This window comes from Gossypium hirsutum, chromosome D13, assembly GCF_007990345.1.
Source record: "Gossypium hirsutum isolate 1008001.06 chromosome D13, Gossypium_hirsutum_v2.1, whole genome shotgun sequence".
Lineage (NCBI taxonomy): Eukaryota > Viridiplantae > Streptophyta > Magnoliopsida > Malvales > Malvaceae > Gossypium > Gossypium hirsutum.
The window spans coordinates 39,962,557-39,984,700 of NC_053449.1; the positions used below are offsets into that span (position 1 = coordinate 39,962,557).

The 22,144-nt window shown below is 35.8% G+C and overlaps 1 protein-coding gene and 1 pseudogene across 2 annotated transcripts; one reads left to right on the top strand and one right to left on the bottom strand.

Annotated features, from left to right (window-relative positions):
- Positions 1-19: 19 nt before the first annotated feature.
- On the bottom strand, positions 20-3,259 carry LOC107920134 (alkaline/neutral invertase A, mitochondrial). 2 transcript variants are annotated; one of them, XM_016849668.2, is made up of 7 exons: positions 2,415-3,259; positions 1,673-1,832; positions 1,386-1,597; positions 990-1,308; positions 815-896; positions 677-725; positions 20-582 (listed from the first exon to the last, which is right to left on the bottom strand). In XM_016849668.2, the coding sequence occupies exons 1-7, from the start codon at positions 3,042-3,044 to the stop codon at positions 256-258; spliced, it is 1,779 nt and encodes a 592-aa protein (XP_016705157.1). In that variant the 5' UTR covers positions 3,045-3,259; the 3' UTR covers positions 20-255. The 2 variants fall into 2 exon arrangements, with proteins under 2 accessions (XP_016705157.1, XP_016705156.1); XM_016849667.2 differs by having other exon boundaries at positions 815-1,308.
- Positions 3,260-15,162: 11,903 nt separating this feature from the next.
- Positions 15,163-21,251, top strand: LOC107919279 (ADP-ribosylation factor 2-like; annotated as a pseudogene).
- Positions 21,252-22,144: the final 893 nt, after the last annotated feature.

The following is a 22,144-nucleotide window of genomic DNA, read 5'->3' on the forward strand; positions in this document are numbered from 1 at the left end:
GTCAAAGAGAATATATATATATAAAAAAGGCATTGGGGTCAAAGAGAATATAATATAAATATATATTATATTATATTGTTCTCTTTTGATCCCATTCCCAGTTTCAATACCAATCAACTTGGAATACTGATTGGAAAAATTACATATTTGTATGACGAACTTCCAAGATGAATGTTGCTTATAGGTCTCTTAAATTACTCTACTCTAAACTCGTGGCTGTACAACAACCAACGGTGTTCAGTTAAAAATATTATATTACACAAGTATCTGAGATTTAGCAACATCACGACTACATATTTTGCGGCCACCTTTAGTAAGAGCACAAACACAATTCTCAAGAAGCTCGTTGTCCTCCTCCCAGAATAACAAGGAAGCCATGTCTGGTTTCTCCAACATCATTCTAGAGGTCAAAAAACCAGCAATAGCCCATGTTTGATAAAGTCGAGATTGTTTTCCAACAAACTTCCCACTTGGGGTGTCATAATATTCAGGCCAACGGTCAACTGAAAGCTTCTTCTCTGCCAAACCAACTGCTTTCTGTGCTAGTTCTATTCTGCCCATCTTGATGCATGCCAATGTGAACTAACGTAGTAATATAAAGATTTAGAGCCTGCCACTATAATTCAAGTCTTCAAACAAAGCCTATCATACAACAAAACTAGATAATTAAGTTTACCTGCCAAAGAAGTGCTGGCCATGATCCACCGTTGTGAAAGGACCATGGTCTGCACAAGTCCATTAAGCACACTAGTGTCAGTAGGTATACATGCATGCATATATAGAGACTGGTTATAAAGGTAGACAAGGTACTGACGTGTTCTTTGGGTCACTGCCAGTAACTATGCGCCACTCCTCGTTCTCTAATGCAGGATAGCATATCTTGAGAGGCATATGTCCTACGATATCATCCCATTTAGCTTCGATTAATTTGAGAATAGCTTCGTTCTGTTTTGGAGTGGCCAGTGATGAAATAAGGGACCAGAGGTTACCAAGCGTGAAGAACCTAAAATCCATGTGAGCTGGCTGTAGATTGCCAATTAGATACCCACCATCTTCAGGTATCCAATCTATAAGCCATGAAGGAATTTGTTCAGGATAAATATTGAACTTGTTGGTAGCATCCATGGAGTACTCTTCTGTTTTATATCGGTATATCTCATTGGTTTTTCTCAGGTCCACCCAATAGTATTCTCTAATGTGAAATGATAGTGCACTGAGTCTATTGTTGATGGCTGTCATCAAATTCTTGGAACATCCAATTACTGTCAGCATCTCACGAGAGCATCGCAGAGCAGCATAAGTCAAAGCCTGTAGATCAAACATGAGGCAACAAAACATAACAAGGTCAAACAGAGAGTTTAAAAACTAGAAATAAGTGAACCCACTTGGATCTCAAGGGGATGGCCGTGAACACCCATCTTTCTGTCAATCATGCAGGATCCATCAGTGACTAACAGAGATGGAAACATATCAAATCCATCAGCTAAACACAAGTTGAGGATCATTTTAATCCCTGCTTGAAAATCCTCTCTTTCTTGCAATGTATAGTCGCCACTGATCTTCCCATATGCCCTCAACAATATAATCCACCACAGTCCTATCAGCAGCATCACCTCAATCAACTTAAAAGCCACTTTTAGTTAACGGAAAACAAAGTAGCAAATAAACTAACCGGAGTCCACTGGTGCAACACGGCCAATAGCTGATCCACCAAAATCTGGATCTATCACTTCCTCAAACTTATTGTCACCAAGAGGTACAGTTCTAACCTTGAAACTTACCGGCATCAAGCCCTGTCCGGGACTATAGCAGTCGACAGTTTTCTCCGTACTCTACATTGAAATCAAGTTTCAAATGGATAATTATGCAAGCTTGATCAGCAAAAAATAGTAAACCACATATCCATGTGTGTGGATGTGTCTCAAGCCTCTAGCATGTGCAAAAGAGGCATTTACATAACTAACAAATTCTCAAAGTTCTACAGTGATCAAAAGGAATCTGAAAGGCACAATGTACCAACTTTACGTGTGGTAATATAGCCAGGGTAACTCTCTGCTTTGTTTGGACCTAATCCCCTCTCTAGGCAATCTTAAAGGTGCACTCTCACGTATGGACTTGGTGCATTCAGGATTTTACTCTTGAAGTGTTTCCCCCAAAAATTGAACCTGGATTAACCTTAAATAAACATAAAAAGAATACCAAACTATCATCAGTTTTTAATATGTGATTGATGGGTTGATATCCTTTCATATCTGTACAGTCTGTCTATGAATTACAAATGACATACTTGTGTGACATATAAATGGTGATTAAACATATATTCAATGGAATTGACCAGAACAAAAAAAAAAAGGAAATGCACAACTAATGCTGCTAGAACATTATTATCCAAGATGACAAATAAGCCTAGGTACCTGCAACTGCAAAGTATGGAGGAGAAAATTCTTGACAATCTCTCCTTCACCTCTAAGCAAGAAAGCCAAAGCCGAAGGCACGAAATCGCGACTGAAAACTTGGTCATAGTTCAAAGGATGCTTATCACCTGGATCATTAGAAGCCATGGTACCAATGGGGAATCCACAATACGTCACTACTGCATCTCTCAACAAACTCCATGCCTCCTTGTCAATTTCGCTCTCATGTGATGCTCTACTGTTTCCATATTCAGCGCCAGGAACTTCTCCTCCAACAATGTTCTCGTCGTTGCAGTTTTCCACACAAAGTCTCTCGGGATTCTTGTCGGTTTCAACCGCACTAGCTTCTACAGGGACACCATAAGGCCTTGAAACAAAACTTGAACTTGGTAAGCAATTCAACTTCTGTGTATTGTAGATAACGCCTTGAAAGGCTAAGAATGGAGAAGGGTACGCGTGGAATTGAGAGTTTTGATTGAAACTGAAAGAAGCTTTGCTCTTGCAAGTAAGCTTTTGATCACAAGGGGTATTATACGAATGTCTGAACCCCACAACTGATGCGTTCCTGAGGGTTAGGACCCTTGAAGGAAGCTTCATTGTGGAATTGCAGAGGGAGCTGAGGTTGTTCATATCGACAGCTGAAACTTTAACAAAGATATGGAGATACAGAAGAGTGAAGCATGAATATTTTTTATGTATTGTTCTTGTGTTTTGAGAGTTGAATAAGAAATGGGTTGATAGTTTGTGGAGGAAAAAGAGTTTTGAGAGAGAGAGATTTATGCGGTTCCTTGAGGAGGGGAAAAGAGAAGGCTGGGAACATGAATCATGTAATGTAATGCATGAATATGTTAGAAGGAAAGAGATTTATATATATAGTATCATTGTAATGCTAATAGTAGGCTAATTTTCTTTCTTCTTTCTCCTTCATAACAAAAATGTCTTTTTGGATAATTTCTAACAAAAGTTTACTATTTTTTTGCGGTGAGTGAAAAAAGATTTGATTTTATTTAGATTTCTAATAATGTAAGATTACAAAAGTTGTAGGAATAGATACAATCCAATTAACTGGAGAATGATAATTCACAAACTTTTTAGCCATTCACTGTGTAGCTTAGTTCCCTTTTCTGAAAACGTTATTAAACTTCACCTTATGATACTTTGCATTGAGTGCATACATCAACTCCAAATTGTGAGATCTAATGATAGTCGATTCCCAGTATTTTTTTATGATAATTAATATATTTCTAATCTTAAATTAGTTTTAATGATACTCAAATCTATATTTTTGTCCAAATTTACCCACTTTTCGAGCGAACCTTCAGGCCAGGCCAAATTTCTCGACCCATGATGAGGTCTATATCAAACCCTAAACCCTAATAAGTAACTTTTCTCTCAAGACTTTAGAACTTTTCTTTGAAAGCCGCGAATAGAACACATAGCAAAGAAGGTGAATTGACATTCGAAAAACATATATATAATTGGGTGAAAACCAAATCTTTGTTGGTGTTTTTATCGTGTAATTGATGTCTATCAATTGTGAAATATCATAAAAATTGTTAATTTCCCTTGTTTAATGTGGTTGCAGTAAGTTGAATAAACATGAATTCTGTTAGCTGTTATATCTTGTGCCTCCTTTGTCAAACTGTATATATGCAAATTAAGTATGTGTTTGAGAACTATATCCTTTAAGTGTCTTATGCTGCCTTGTGTATTGAAGAATCAATTAATCTTTATGTAGAAACATTGATGGACCGGATAAGTGAACTGCCTGAAGAATTGTGTGTGTATATTTTATCTTGGCTATCTGTTGGGGTTATCAACAACAAAAGACAAAGAACAAAGAAAAAAATGAGAAACTGAAAAAACAAGAAGAAGCTGGAAATGTTTTTCATCATCCATTTCAAAAGGAATTGTTACCTTTAAGTTACAAACTTTACCAAATACATAACAACTCCCACTAACAGCATGGAAACTTATAAAACATTTCTTGTACACTTAAACATTCTGACTTATCAGCCAAATCAGTACCTAAACACAAACATATCAGCTAACAAGCCTTTATACATCATTAAAACAAGCTACAACTGAACTAGACTAGTTTATCATGCAATTCTATCATACTTGCATGCAACCATACTTCAGTTGCATAGTTGTGCATCAAAAAAATTCTTGTCGCTGCATGGCTAGCCACCATTCAACACTTCTCCTTGGCATCTATGCAGTAGACACCAATATTTCTCCTCAATATTGAACACGTGACATGTAGTCAATCTCATCATCTGGTTGCAGGACAAAGCCGATGAAATTCTAAAGTGGGTTACTAATAGAGTATTAGCAGGCTTGACACTTTGCATATTGAACATACAAAGATCTTTCTCAATGTACCCTTTCTGACTTACATACAATTTACATCCTTTTCTATCTCTGAGAATCTCCATCCCGGGTATTTTTTTTGCTGCTCCAAATCTTTCATCTTAAATTCTTTACTAGGCTGGGTTTTGACATTTCTTATCTCTTATTTATCTTTGGTTGCTATCAACATGTCATCAATATAAAGGGGTAGATATACAGATGAACCATAACAATTTTTCTTAAAATAAACACAACTATCAAAACTACTTCTTTGAAATCATGAGTAGTCATAAATGAATCAAACATCTTGTACCACTACTTAGGTGACTGTTTTAGGCCATAAAGGGACTTTTTTCAGGAAGCAAACAAAGTCCTCTTTTCTAAGACTAAAAAGTCCTCTAGTTGTTGCATGTAAATATCTTCCTCAAGTTCTCCATGCAAGAATATTGTTTTCACTTCTAACTACTCAAGTTCCAAATCATACATGGCCACAATACCAAGCTAGACTTGAATCGAACTATGTTTAACAACTGGAGAAAATACATATGTGAAGTATACACCTGAAACCTGACTGTAACCTTCTTCTTGCATAGCAATCATCCACTTTCTTGAATCTTCACAGCTAATTGCCTTGGAATAAGTAGATGGTTCTTGATTTGCATCTATATCTTCAGCCACATTTAAAGCATAAGCAACTAGATCAACCTCGACGAACCTCTTTGAAGGTTTAATTTCTCTTCTAGGTTTGTTCTTAGCAATAGAATATTATGTTGCTGACTGTTTTAAAGAAAAACTCTACTATGAGTTTCTGTGCTAACCTAATTAGTAGACTCTATTGCCGATCTTAGATCAATTTGAAGCTCCACGTACTTCACATATGTGTTTGATTTCTACTAGTCTTTATCAGAAGAGTTTTTAAGAGGTAAATTAGGTAGCATAGCAGTTTCATCAAAAATAGCATCTTTACTAATCACGACTTTTCTATTTTCAGGACACCATAACTTATACCCTTTAACACCAACCTTATATCCAAGAAAAACACACTTAATATAAATCTAGATTCCAAATTACCATTATCAACATGAGCATACGCAGGACACCTAAAAATCTTTAAATCAAAATAATCAACAGGAGTACCAAACCATACCTCTTGTGAAGTCTTTTTCTCGATGACAATGGAGGGAGACCAGTTAATCAAAAAAATGCAGTAGAGGCGCTTCAGCCCAAAACGACTTTGGTAAACAAGCATTCGACAACATACATCGAACCTTTTACATGATTATTCTATTCATTCGTTCTGCAACACCGTTTTGCTGTGGAGTATGGCGAACTGTCAAGTGTTTTACAATCCCTTTTGATTCCCACAATTCATTACACTCATCATAACAGAATTCCAAACCATTATCTATCCGGAGGTGTTTTATCTACCTTCCTGTTTACTTCTCGATCATAATCTTCCAATTCTTAAATGTGGGCAACACATCACTTTTCTACTTTAGGAAGAATGCCCAAACTTTTTTGAAAAAATCTTCAATAATCGTCAACATAAAATTAATGTCACCCCTCTAAGGCACTCTAAATGGTCCCCAGAGACCAGAATGAATATAATCTAGCATGTTCTTCGTGTTCTAGATTCCTCTGGTGAATCGAACTTGGAAATTCTACAAAACATATAACTTGGCAGTCTTTCTTTGCCCTTTCATCACCACGAGGGAACCCTTGCTAATCTTTAGGACCCCACTTTTAGCTGTGTACTTATACCCTTTTGAATCAAGAGTACTCAATGAAATCAGATTTCTTTTCAATTCTGGCACATGTCGTACATCACTAAATGTTCTTATGGCTCCATCGAACATTTTAATTTTGATCATGCCAATACCTAAAATTCTACGTGAAACATTATTTCTCATCAAAATAACACATTCAGACACTGTTTCATGTGTTGTAAACCAATATTGATTGAGACTCATATAGGATGTGCAATCAGAATCGAGGATCCACTCATCGCTCACTTTAGAGTTGATAGCAGAAGCAACTAGGAGTACACCATCGATGTAGTCTTCTAATACATTAGCTTCATCAGATTGTTTTGGTTATTTTCCCTTTTGATTCACAACCTCTCTTTTGATCTAATTTTGTAACTTATAGCACTCAGACTTAATGTGTCATTTCTTCTTACAGAAGTTACATGTTTTACCTTTTTTTGAATATCTCGATCTACCCTTAGATTTATTGCCAGGATTTCGTTTTTGTGTCTTCCCACAATTATCACTAGTATTTCATTTTTTTCTCTTACGAACAATAAGACCCTCTCCCTGAAAGTCAGATCCAGCCACAAGATGTTTCATCTTGTCATACGAGGTTAAGGAATCATAGACTTTATTAACTGTGAGAGATTCACGATTATACAAAATCGTATCTTTGAAGGTTGAATAAGACGGAAGCAACGAACAAAGTAGATTTAACCCTAGATCCTCTTTATCAAACTGAACCTCCATGGCTTCTAAGGCTGACATAATTTCATTAAACACAGTTAAGTGTTCAACCAAAAACGTACATTCTTCCAAAAGATGAGAATAAATATGCTGCTTTAAATGGAATTTGCTAGTCAAGGTTTTCGACATGCATAGCTGCTTCAGCTTTGCCCATAATGTAGCAGCAGTCTTATCATTCAACACATCTTGTAGAATATCATTCGACAGATGCAGATGTAATTACGTTAGAACCTTTCAATCCTTATGATGTTTATCTTCATTAGTCAATGTCGAATGCATCTTATCTACCCCTAGCAGGGCATCTTTAAATCTACCTGCACAAGAACTGCTTGCATCATTACCTGTTACAATGCGAATCTAGTGTAGTGATCTAACAGCGAAATATCATACTTCAATGACACCATTACTATGATCAAGACAAGAAACCCAAAAAACTCTTATATTAGTTTGTTATAATAAACGTCAATAAAGACGGTAGAATAATCGCAAAATAATAAGAAAAGAAAAAAAGAACACTGATTTTACGTGGAAACCCTTTCGGGGGGAAAAACCACGAGTAGAGGAGAAGAAATTCACTAATGTTAAAAAATAATGATACAAGAGGAGTTTAAACTACATCTATTTAAGGGTTGAAAACCTTGTTATAATCAAATTCAAATAGTAGGAGTATAGTTTTATACAGACTCAACTTGTGCAGTATGGTCTACACATCTATACGAACTTGAGCCTATGGCCCTGACTTCTCGCCCCCACAGATCCCTTATTTTTCCAGTGTATTTATTTCTTCAACAAGAGATGAGATTCAGGTCACACAAACTTTAACAGTATCCAATATTGAAAATCTTGGTCTTAATGAAAAACAAACAATTCCTCTTGATATTGGCAGTGGTGAAGAACAAACAATTCCTTTTTTTTTTGGATATTTATGATACTAGAATTTGGGTTAATCTTGATAACAAAATAATGAAAATTTTAGTTGAAAAGGGGTCTATAAGAGAAATGAATCTAGATTTTCCTTTCAATAATAATAGGCATTTTTCATATGCTTATTTTTCTAGGAAGTTAAGCATTGGTGAGATTAATGATAGAAAATGGTTGGTTTATTGCAAACATGTTGACAAAGTGTTTTGTTTTTGTTGTAAGTTGTTTAAATTTATTAGTAACAAAAGTTTGTTAGCAAATGAGGGTTTAAGTGATTAGAGACATATTAGAGAGAAGCTCAAACAACATAAAAACAGTGTTGAATATATGACTAATATGAATACTTGTAATGAAATGAGAATAAGGTCGGATAAAATTGAAACAATTGATAAAAGCTTGCAAGAACAAATTATGAAAGAGAAAGAGTGATGGAGGCAAGTTTTACTTAGAGTATTTTTAGCTGTGAAATGTCTTACTACTCATACTTTGGCTTTTCGAGGATCCAATGAAAAACTCTATCAAGATAGCAATGGTAATTTCCTAGGATTGATTGAAATGATTACGAAATTCGATGTGATAATGCAAGATCATGTTAAACGCATTCAAAACCGTGAAATTCATTATCATTATCTTAGGCATAAAATTCAAAATGAGTTGATTTCCCTTTTAGCCATTAGTGTTAAAGGTTATATAATTAAGACCATCAAAGAAGAGAAATGTTTTTCTATAATTCTTGATGGTACCCCTAATATTGGTCATCAAGAACAAATGACTGTAATTGTACAATGTGTGTATATGTCAAATAATAAAATAAAAATTGAGGAGTATCTTTTAGAGTTTTTGAAGGTGGATGATACATCTGGATTGAGACTTTTTAATGAATTACAAGATGTTTTGAAGTCTCTTGATCTTAATGTTGATGATCTAAGGGGTCAGGGTTATGATAACGGTTCCAATATGAAAGGGAAGCACCAAGGTGTTCAAAAGCAATTTCTTGAAATAAACCCGAGAGCATTATATATGCCTTGAACTTGTCATAGTTTGAATCTTACTCTTAGTGATATGTCACATTCTTGCTTTAGAGCTATTTCATTTTTTTGGAATTTTTCAACGCATATATTCTTTATTTTTGAGTTTTACAAAAAGATGAAAAATTTTGTAACGCCCTTAACTCGAATTCGTCGCCGGAACAGGGTTACGGAACATTACCGGAGTTTACAAAATTAATTATCAAACATTTCATTTCATCTACCATTCATATTAGAAACCAATCAAAGTTATACATATTGTCCCTTAAACGAGCCCCCGAGGCCCAAATTATGCATTAGAAACAAATAAGGACTAAGTCGAAAACTTAGAAAATTTTTCAAAAATATTTAAAATTTTCAACATTGCAGGGTCACACGGCCATGTGGTCAGGCCATGTGACTCACACGGCTTGGAGACACACCCGTATCTCAAGCCGTGTGGGCATCCAAAATAGGGACACACGGCTGTGTCTTAGCCCGTGTCCGTGCCCATGTGAGTTTACTAACTTGGGTTATACGGCCAAGTCATACACCCGTGTACTAGGCCGTGTAAGCATTCTATTTTGTGCAAATTTAAGATACAGGGGACAAATAGCCGTGTCACCTGGCCGTGTGTCACACATGGTTGAGACACACGCCCGTGTCTTTGCCCGTGTGGACGAAAATAAGTCATTTTACAAGCCATATTTCTCATCCAATTTGTTACTAACCTAGCCCCACCAAATCACAAATCTACAAACTATAAAATGGTATTCAACACAAGCTAAAATTAGTGGCTAATCTAAAAAATTTACATATAGACCAACATTAAACAAAATACCTATACATGCCATTATGACTAAAATTAAAACATTCAAAAATACCGATAGCACCGATGGATAGTGTGATATATCTCTGACAAGCTTCCAACCTAATCGAGCTTCCGATAATCTGAAAAGTAAAGGAAAACAATTACGTAAGCAATGAATGCTTAGTACGCTCGTATAAACTTTAATCATATCAATTCATTTTAAATAAGAAATTTATACATATCCAGGATAATCCAATATTGATACCCCAATATTCATCAAGTATATTCAACAACTTTAACTATTCCAAATTTCTAAATTTTCATTTGCATTTCTTTACTTTCCTCACTCATTCCATATGCATAACTCACCAGTCATAAATATACCATACCACCATAACCACAAGCTAATGCATTTGAACATAGCCCTTTTTAAAATTAATCACATGATAAACCATTTCATAAGAAATTCCATAACTTAAAACTTACCACTCTTTCATGAGCACAAGTATATTTTCAGTTGAGCACTTCCCCTTTCAACAAATCATATAAATAAACATATTACCATTTAACCAGTAACTTGGCACTTGTATAATCATCAACAACAACATTTGTTAGCATACTTGAACATATTTCATATAAATTCAACATTGATAAACTTATTTTATCAATATATCACACTTGAGTTTATTACTCATTACAATTTCAATCGATGAATACACTTATTTCAGATCAACACCAATAATAACCTTAAGTCTTCAAACATTAATTTCATATGTCACTTATCAGATCTTACCAAATCGAGGAATGACTTATGGATATGAGTACATCGTATTCAGAAGCCCTAAGGCTGCAGAGAAGCACATAAGTGCTAAACAGAAACCCATAAGGGCTGAATGGAAGCTCGTAAGAGCTGAACGGAAACCCATAAGGGTTAAACTGAAGCTTAAAAGGCTAAACGGAAACCCATAAGGATTAAACTGAAGCTCAAAAGAGCTGAACAAAAACCCATAAAGGTTAAACTGAAACTCATATGAGTTAATAGAAGCTCGTGAGAGCTAAACGGAAAGTAAATATGAAAATTCGCAACAAATGTTGAACCTCGGTTTACTTGGGTAATTTGCCGTCAATTCATCCTTTGCATTTTCCGTCAATTCATCCTTTGCCATAGAACGATTGTACTCAATCCCGCGTTCCACTTTAACCGGATATTCTTTTCAATTCATAATTTAACAATATTTCATTTTTTAACAATATGCTAAATACATAATAATTTAACAACATTCCATTTTTCAAAAATATATTAAATACGTAACATCATTTTCCAATTCAATATAATTATTAAAATTTAACCATACGAACTTACCTGAATTGAATTGTAATAATTGCAGGAGTTTAGGGACTATTCCACTATTTTTCCTTTTTCACAAGTATCTACGAAATCTTGATCTAAAATATAAAATTATTTATTCATTAGCATATATTTCAGTTTCAATTTATTTTACAATTTATACCCTTCAATTTTTTGAATTTACACAATTACCCCAACTTTTACAACTTTTACAATTTAGTCCCTTAACTAGTTAATCTATCAAATCAACTAATTTTTCTCAATTAATAATTTATGAAAATATTCTAGGATATCATAAAACCCTTAATTAAAACATAAATTTAATACCAAACCCTAATATTTTAACTATTTTCATAATTTGATACTAACATTATTATTTAACAAAATCACTTTATAATATCATCATACAACAAAATTAAAGTTCTAAACCCACTTGATATTAATAATTTATTTCAATATATATTAATTTAGACAGTAAAAGAATCCATTTCATACAATTTGGTCATTTTTGACATTTTTACAAAATTGCCCCTAAAATTTTACTTTTATTCGATTTAGTCCCTAAACCTAAAACATGCAAATTAGCCATATTTAATGTAAACTCATGCTAGCTGAATATTCATATATTTTCCTCCTCCTCCTTTCCATTCCACATACTTAATGTATATAACATGCTTATATTTAATATTATCTATAATTCCACTATTTACTTATGTTCATATCAAAGCTGTCCACTTGAGTCATAATCACTAAATTATTTATATCTTGAGCTATAGAATTCTAAATTAAGATCCTCTTGATGTTTTTGGAACCATACTCAAATATCTTTTTACCATAAAAATTTCAGACTTTAATATTTAGCTAATAAGTATAGTAAAATCTTCAAATTTATCCCTATTCTGTTGTTTGACAGCTTCTACCTTTCTTTACTAAAAATTAATTATCTCTTAGTACGGGGTTTGGATGATGTTTCTATTTGTTTCTCTTGAAAATAGTTATGACCTTTAGTGAAGATTGTTAGAGCAAAATTTCTGAACGGGATTATTACGAAAATTATGAGTTTTAGGTCTTTAATTCGAGTTTAAATCATATTGGGTTCGGATTTTAGGCTTAATTTTTATTATATTTGAGCCCAATATTGTATTTATCGGCTCTTATTATTTTATTTTTTAATCTAATTTTTTATAATTATTAAGTATTTTAAGTTATTTAGGAGTTTTATGTTAAGAAAATTTAGTTTAAATATTTAGGTTAATTAAAGTTCTAGTATACTTAATAGTTTTATTTAGATTTATTTAGTTAGCCTATATAAAGACCTTTGCATTGTACACAATTAAATCGAAATTCATTATTTCAACAACTTTTCTTTTGAATTAATAAATTCTCTTTGAATTTTTCTTTTAAAGAATTTTTCTTAAGTTTTCTTTTGAGTTTTAGCAATCTTTTCAAATTGTGCGGATAATTTTCAATTTTTTTCCTAAGTTTTATTTCTCGGAAGGGAAATTAGAGTCGCTTAAAGAGAGTTGTGGATTCTTCTTATTTTCAAGGCTCCTTAGGACTTCTACACATCACGTTCCATCTTTTTCATCTATCTTCTTTATTTTCTTTTTTATTGTCTTTTCTATTATTCTAGTATTTGATTTATTGTTCTATTTTATTTATTTTAATTCTTTTCTTTAATTTTTTTGTTATTTGATTTAGATTCGCTTACGTTTCAAGTTGTGTCAAAATTCAAATTTTTTTCGAACGTTTAGAGCAGCAAGTCAAATTTGCGACTTGCGACTTGAAAACAAAAAGAATCTACAACCCCCTTCAAGTGGATCTAATTTCCCTCCAAAAAAAAACTTAGTAGGAAAAAATTTGAAGATCACCCCACAATCTGAAAAGATTGTTAAAACTCTTCTAAAAGAAAATTCAAAAAAATTCTTTAAAAGAAAAACTTAAAGAGAATTTATTAACTCAAAAGAGAAGTTGAATAATGATGAATTTTTATTTAATTGTGTACAACGTAAAGGCTTTTATATAGGCTAGCTAAATAAATCTAAATAAAACTATTAAGTATACTAAAACTTTAATTATCCTAAACAAAAAGTAGTTTTAAACTAAATTTTCTTATTGACATGAAACTCGTAAATAACTTAAAATACGTAATAATTATAAAAAAATTTAAAATAAAATAATAAAATAATAAGAGCTGATAAATACAACATTAGGCTCATATATAATAAAAATTAAGCCTAAAACCCGAACTCAATATGATTTAAACTCGAATTAAAAACTCCAAACTTGTAATTTCTATAATAATCTCATCCAGAAATTCTACTTGCGCAGTCTTTACTAAAACGGTCATAACTTAAGCTCCCGAACTCAAAATCTAGGGATTCAAAGTGCATTTTGAAGGTAAAAGATAGATCTTCAACCGCTATTCAGACATCTAAGCCCATAAATTCTTGGATCTCATTCAAAAATTCGTCACAAGTTGACTAATCTTTTCAGTTTGAAGATCAGTAGTTTAGTTGAATTGACTTTAATAAATTTCACACATGTACCATTCCCCCTTTCTTCGAAAAGATTCATCCTCACATATTATTTTTGATCGAATCTTGGTTTGAATTACTTAGCCTTTGACCTTGTTATTGAGCCTTGAGGTAGTGTATGTCCATCACATCCATAGGTCTGAAAATCAGGCCTTGAGCATTGCATCACACTCTCTCTACCGTTTTCAAATCCATGATTAGTTCGCTTCAAAAACCACTAAAAATCCATGAAAACAAAACTAAACTCTTGAATTACTCAAACTCTAATATCCTTTTTCAATCGTCAGATCATCTTCGATTTTCGATATGTGTTTCCTCTTGCTGAGGTCTCTCCTTTCACTGTTCGGATTCTCTCATTATTTTAGGTTTAATTTTAGGCTCACATATAATAAAAATTAATCACATGTTTTTCAAGAAAAATCCCTTGAATTGTTTGAAGATTTTTCCTAAATTATTTAAACTACAAATCTTAAAATCATTTAATCACGCGTCTTTGTTTTTGACTATTTGATTATTTTCACCATTTGGGCTTTGGGCATCATCATTTTTTACTGTTTAGTGTATCAACTATTTGATTAATATTACTGCTACCAAAGCAAAGATTTCAACTTAGAGGCGAATAAGAGGGGAACAAACAGGTGCCTTGAGCACTCTAAAATAGAAAATTACAGTTCTAGTTATTTTTAAAGGATTAAATTATAAATTAGTATAAAGTAAAGCCTCTAAAAAATTCTATTTAATATCTCTTTTTTTTATGTAAAAAAAACAAAAAAAAACCAATCAAACCAGACACAAGGACAACATATAACAGTCCTTATGTTCCTAATGATAAAACATCTGTCCATTTCAAAAATGGAAGGACTGATCAAATACATACTACAAACAAGAAAAAAATTGAACACATTTACATTCATTCCTACACTGCTTTAGCTTAGGTGGATTGTATTGTATTACTATGTATCGTCACCAAATTAAGCAGCGGAAGGGGCGTTAATACGGTGAACAAAGCCGCCGGCCTTTGACAAAGCTGCCAAAAGCAGTTGTAAGCCGCTTTGCTTATCCTCATCAGCTTCTACTGCTTGGCTAGAAGCTACGACATTGTTGTAGTCAAGTGACTCATCATCGTAAATCTCCCACCATTTAGCCACCAGCGTCTTAATGTCTTCCCTGTCCATGTTGTCTTCTTTGCCAGTATACCTCCAGAGTTTGGAGCCAGCAGCACAGTAGTGAACCACCTTGGCCTTGTCTAGCTCAATGTTCTCAGGTGGCGTCATAGCATGGCCATCACCAGGTTGTAAATGGGAGGGATGGGCCTGTAAATGTCCCTAAAGTACATGTTCAGATAATCCTGCTCCGCAAATGGGGCAGGAGGGGTGACTTTGAGGGTAGTCAAGAGGTCCACATATGTAAAAAGGCTAGGTTCATATACAAACATTCCAGCGTTGAAGTAAAGAGGAGGTTTAGGACCAAGCTGCGAAGGCCATTGGACCTTATCAGGGCACTGCTACCTTTCCCAGGATTTAATGTGGAAACTGTGGAATATAAGAACATTAGCTTCACCGTTTAGGATGTTGGAGGTCAGGACAAGGTAATATTACGGGAACCCGAAAAATGTTGCAGAACAAACCATAATTAGTCATCATTTTACCATTATATTGTTTCCTTGGGTCTTATTGCTTGATGGAACATGATATTTTACCCCAGGTAAACTGTACAATAGATTGATGTTTCAACTAATGGATATGCTTAGGGACGATTTTATGCTCATGGCATCAGCATATAAGATAATCATAATCTACATCTACTAATGCCACCTCGTCTTTCTAGTTTATCATTTGGTGGTATGAGAAGAGGTTATCCATGTCGTGGCTATTGCATTATTCGGCATCTTGCCTTTATTGTATGCAACACATTCCAATTTTACTTCTCAATGATTCAAATCGAGCAGCCCCTAAGGGCTTGGTCAGTATGTTAGCCAATTGTGCTCCTGAGCTACAATGCACAAGGCTGACTTCCCTTGTTTGTTCAGCTTCTCAAACAAAATGCAACTTAATTTTAAAGTGTTTAGTTTTACCATGGAACACAGGGTTCTTAGCTATAGCAACTGCTGACTGGTTGTCCACCCAAAGTTCAATTGCATCAGCTTGTGTTTCATTAAGATCCTGAAGTAACTTCCTAAGCCAAATGGCCTGATTGACTGCTGCTGCTGCAGCAATGTACTCTGCTTCAGCTGTGGACTGAACAACAGTTTGTTGTTTCTTTGAACTCCAGCAAAACATGTCTAATCCAAGTGTGAAGAAGTATCCAGAGGTACTCTTCATGTCAACGAGGGATCCTGCCCAGTCACTGTCTGAGTAACCTTCTAGTTTCAGTTCCTTCCCACTTTCAAACATCATACCAAAGCTAGCAGTGCCTTTGATATATCTAAGGACCCTCTTTGCAGCCTTCAAATGTGCCTTATTACAACAGTGCATGAACCTAGATAGCAGACTAATACCAAACATGATGTCTGGCCTGGTTGCTGTCAAATATAACAGGCAACCTACTAGGCTTCGATAGTGCCTCTCATCAACTCTCTACTGATCTCCACTGCTTGTCAACTTTTCTCCTTGAGCCACTGGTGTGCTGACTGCTTTACAGTTAAGCATACAAAATTTACCTAGAATCTTTAAAGCAAATGTTTGTTGGCTGATGAAGATGCCTCGATCAGACTGGTGAACTTCTATGCCAAGGAAGTATGTCATGACCCCCAAATCAGTCATCTCAAACACTTGCTTCATTTGAAGCTTGAATTCATCAATGAGTTCAACTTTCTCCCTGTCACCAACAAGTCATCCACATACAAGGAGACAATCAGCAAGGTTTCAACTTCTGACCTCTTAACATACAGGGTAGGCTCACTAAGACTCTTCACAAATCCAAGCTTGATCAGGTAAGCATCAACTCTGTCATACCAGGCCCTTGGTGCCTGTTTCAGGCCATAAAGGGCCTTTCTCAGCCTGTACACTTTATCTTCATGTCCAGCAACTTCAAAACCTTCTGGTTGCTCAATGAAGATCTCCTCCTTAAGAAAGCCATTTAGGAATGCTGACTTTACATCCAATTGGTGAACCCTCCACTGCTTCTGAGCTACTAAAGCAAACAAAAGCTTGATTGTCTCCAGTCTTGCTACTGGAGCAAATGTCTCCAGGAAGTCCACCCCATATTGCTGACTATAGCCCTTCACCACAAGCCTTGCCTTGTGCTTGTTCAATGAGCCATCAGCATTGTACTTGGCCCTGTACACCCATTTAACTCCTATGACCTTCTTGTGTTCTGGTCTGCTCACCAATTCCCATGTTTGATTTTTGTTGATCATTTCCAGCTCAGCCTCCATAGCTTTCATCCAGTTCCTGTCCTTGGCAGCCTCTTCAAAATCTGAAGGCTCAATCACAGCAACATTACACCTCTGATAGACATCAGCCAAAGTTCTGGTACCCCTCACTAGTGTATCATCAACAGCATCATCACTCGATCCTTCTTCTGTAGGTTCAGCAACCAAGTCTAACTGGTCCATTTCAGACATGTCAGCTTCAGCACCATTCCAATTCCACACCTTTTCTTCATCAAATTTTACATCCCTGCTGACTAAAACCTTCTTTGCTGTAGGATCATACACTCTATAACCCTTCTTGTTGCTGCTATAGCTAACAAAGATTCCTGGAGTTGCCCTGCTCTCAAGCTTGGTTCTCTTTTCCACTGGAACAAGAGCATAACACACACAACCAAACACTTTCAGGTGTGTTACCACTGGTTTGGCTTCATGTCAAGCTTCAAAAGGAGTCTTATCCTTGACTACTCGAGTTGGCAGCCTATTGAGCAGGTATACTGAGGTGTTAACTGCCTCAACCCAAAACTGACTTGGAAGCTTGCCATGAAACAATAGGCACCTGGCCATGTTCAGCACAGTCCTATTTTTCCTCTTACAGACACCATTCTGTTGAGAAGTATAAACTGTAGTAAGCTGATGGTGAATCCCAGCACTATCATAAAGCTTCTGAAATCTCTCAGACACATATTCAGAGCCATTATCAGTCCTCAAGGCTCTATCATATGCCTGACTGATTTTCAGCATATGCCTTAAATTTGCAGAAGGCCTCAAACACTTCTGACTTCTGCTTCAAGAAGTAGACCCAACACAACCTTGTTAAATCATCTATAAACAGGACAAAGTACCTGTTCTCATTGATTGAAGGTGTTCTCATACGGGCACAGACATCAGAGTGCACCAATTCGAGCTTATTTTGAGCTCTCCAAGCACTTTCAGCAGGAAAAGGCAGTCTAGCCTGCTTACCAAGCTGACAAACCTCACAAACATTCCCACTAGCCTCAAATTTTAAAATTTCATCAACCAAATTTAGTTTATGCAACAGATCAATAGATCTGAAATTGGCATGACCTAGTCTTCTATGCCACAAGTCAGTGCTATCAACAAGGCTGGTGTATGCCTTTCTTTCCACTTGGCTAACATCCAGCATAAAGCACCTATCAGTCATAGAGACTGTGACTAACTCTTGACCATGCATATCTTGAACACTACAGCAGCCATCTTTAAAAACCAATGTATAGCCCTTTTCAACTAATTGGCCTACACTAAGCAGGTTCTGGTCTAAGTCAGGTACAAAAAGCACATCTGAGATCAGCTTGTTACCTGAACCAGTGCTAACCAACACATTACCCTTGCCCTTAGCCTCAATCAGCTTGCCATCCCCAATTCTGATCCTCGAGTGGAAGCTTCTGTCTAGGCCCTTGAACAGCTTCTCATCTGCTGCCATATGGTGTGAACAACCATTGTCTAGCAGCCAATCATTGTTGGCCTTTGTTGTGCCAACAAAGCAGTTGCAATAAATACATGCTCCTCCTGAGCTTGCAAATACTCAGCAGGTCGAGCTTGTTGCTGAGTGGTTTCCTTTGGCTTGCCCTTGCATACATTCTCCACATGACCAAACTGCTTGCACTTTCTACATTGTATGTCTGGCCTAAACCAGCAGTATTTTTCTGAGTGTGTTGTCTTCTTGCAGTGAACACATGGTGGGAAAACCCTTTTTGCTTCATCTCTTCCTGACTTTGCCCTTCTATTGTGCCAAGGCTTTTTGCCTTTTGTACTCACACTCGAGCCTTCACTGGCTTTAACCTAGAAAGTAGCCTCAGGATTCTCCTCCTGCCTATTTGCCCCCCTTTGCTCAAGTGCATACAGAGAGTTTATCAGCTCAGACAATGAAATGGCTGATAAGTCCCTCGAGTCCTCAAGTGAAGAGATTTTTGACTCAAATTTCTCAGGGAGAGTTGTGACGACCTTTTCAACAACTCTGCTCTCTGTGAAATCCACTCCCAGGAGCCTTATGTTGTTGACAATGGCCATTATCCTATCTGAGTACTGCTTGATGGTCTCAGACTCTTTCATCCTCAAATTCTCAAAGTCTCTCCTGAGATTGATCACCTGCTGTTGCCTTGTCTTATCAGTCCCCATGAACTCCTCCTTCAGCTTCTCCCAGGCCTGCTTTGGTGAGTCACAGGCTATGATGCGAGTGAATATCACATCAGAGACTCCATTTTGCAAGCAGGTCATAACCTTATGCTTCTTGGCTCTCTCCTCAGCATGCTGCCTCATCTGTGCAATAGTGGGATTGGCCCTCAATGGAGGTGGTTCAGCTTCATTATCGATTACACTCTAGAGATCGTGTGCCTGGAGGTAAGTCTTCATTTTGACTATCCAAATGTGATAGTTTTCTCCAGTGGTGGAGGTGGTGGAGTGAAACTCATTTTGCTAGACTGAGTTCAAAGGCCTCGATCACTTCTAAATTTTAGCTTTGCTTTTGGTTTGAAAAACAACAGAATGCATAGGCCCCTCAAAGATTCAAGCTCATGATACCATTTGTTGGAACATTGGCAGCATCGAGCAAACAAATTTACCAAGCAGAAGCAAGATTGATCGAAGCAAAAAAAAAAGGAAAAAAGAAAAATTGGCAGAGCAGCAAATGAAACTTGAATGTACAGCAGGAAAATTGTAACTGAACATCACGATTTTCATTCAAATTTTGAAAATATAAAAGAGTTACATTTTTGGCTTAATTTGACAGTTACCTAATGACACAACTACTCTCACTTAACTAAAACTAATACAAACTTAAACAATCTACAAAGATAAGCTGACATACTAGCTTTTACATCAAAAATCAAGTCACAAACTTAATCCTACTAACTTTGAGAGTTAGTTACAATTGGACTAAGCTAAATAACATTACAACAAAATAGCTAAAAACTGATTGCTTCATTCGGTCCAAAAATCAACCTTGCATGCCAAGCAAAAACAGTTGAGCTCGATAGCTGCTGTTGATCTCGACAGTGGTTGGCGCCATGTTGCATTGCAGTCCAGCTCTCAACACTTGCATTTGCCTGTTTCTTAAAATTTAGGAGTGAAATATCTCGAGTCTGATAGCATGTCTTGTTCTAATAGCTTTATGGGAACTTTCAGATTCGACCTTTGTGGAGGCACTACTTCCAAAATACTCAGGGGCTAATCTTTGTTGTGGATAGCAATGATCATGATCGTGTTGTTGAGGCCAGGGATGAGCTTCACTGTATGCTAAATGAGGTGCCAGTTTGCTTCTTTGAACTTCGTTGGTTTGGTTTCTCTGTTAACTTGAAATTTTCAATAATGAGGTCTACATGTAGCTGTTATGCATGTGTAATTACTATTTTCAATTATTTTGTTGCTTATAATATGTGTAGGATGAGCTGAGGGATGCTGTGCTGCTTGTATTTGCAAACAAGCAAGATCTACCAAATGCTATGAATGCTGCTGAGATCACTGATAAACTTGGTCTTCATTCCCTCCGTCAGCGCCACTGGTATAACCTTTTCCCTGTTTGTTTATTTCTAGATTGGTCTGCCAGTTGTCTGTTCTGTTTTAAAATCTCTCTTGTGAGTCACAGGTATATTCAGAGTACATGCGCTACCTCTGGTGAAGGGTTGTATGAGGGTCTGGACTGGCTCTCCAACAACATAGCTAACAAGGTAGGTTCAGACTGATACGTGTGTCCTTTATTGATATTGTTCTGTTCTAATTCTCTCTGCCATTCATTGTATTTTTCCTAGGCTTGAGGTGGTTGGTAGAAGGTCGGTGACATTTACATTTGGGGTAGCAATCTTTGTGGAATTCGGATATGTATATTTCTATTTTATGATACGTTGCGTTATTGGGGTTTTGTTTTTTTGTTTTTGCTCGACAACTTTTAAATGAAATGGATGAGCTTGTGTTTAGATATGCTTTGTAGATGGAATTCATTGTTCAGAGTTAATTAACGAATTCATTGTTGACATTTCATAGTAACATGTTACATTTTATGTGTTTTACTTGTTCCATTATCAATACTATGTTGATTCTTGTTTGTCCAAGAAAAGTTTTAAGCAAGTTGAGCTGAGGTGGGAAGAGTGAGGCCATTTCATTTTATTTTGCATAAGGTTTTAACTGTTAAAAAAGTCTCCTTCACTTCTTAGGATCTCGGCCATTTCACATGTTTATACCTTAGAGACATTAAAGTAGTTTTGTTTTGGACAATGTGACTGGTTTGTTTGCTGCAAGGTTAAAGCCACAAAGCACCTAACCATTGAGGACAAGAGGAGAGCCAGTGACAATGTGACTGCTTTCCGTCACTCAACAGACTTAAAATGTTTCTCAATACCAGTATTATCCAAGCAATTCTGAGTTTCAAGAATCCCTTCTGTATAATTATAATAGTAATAATAAGTCGGGGTGGAACGAAATCAACCCAAATGATCCGACAAACACACAATTTGCATTGACATGTTTTATACAAAATGCATTTATTAGTTAAAGGATCTGCTTCAATTATCCAATTTTTTTTAAAATTAAAGTATACTACTTGATTCATCATTCAATTTTTATAATCACCCAAATAAAAATATTTATAATTTAATCATTTTTGTTACAATAATTAAATATTTTAATATTTTAGGCACCCCACTACTAACCCACTAATGGAGTCTAATGTGGCATTCCACATCATTTTTTACCCGCTGTTGTTAATCATCTTCTTCTTCCTTTGCTCTCTGCTTCTGGTACACTCTCTTTCTTTACCCATCACTGCACCATCAAGGGGCAGCTTAGTATTAAGTAGTGGCTCCTGCGTAACTACGTTCTGAGACGGTGCAGTGAATTGCATGAATGACAGACTGAGACCAAGTAGTTTTGGTTGA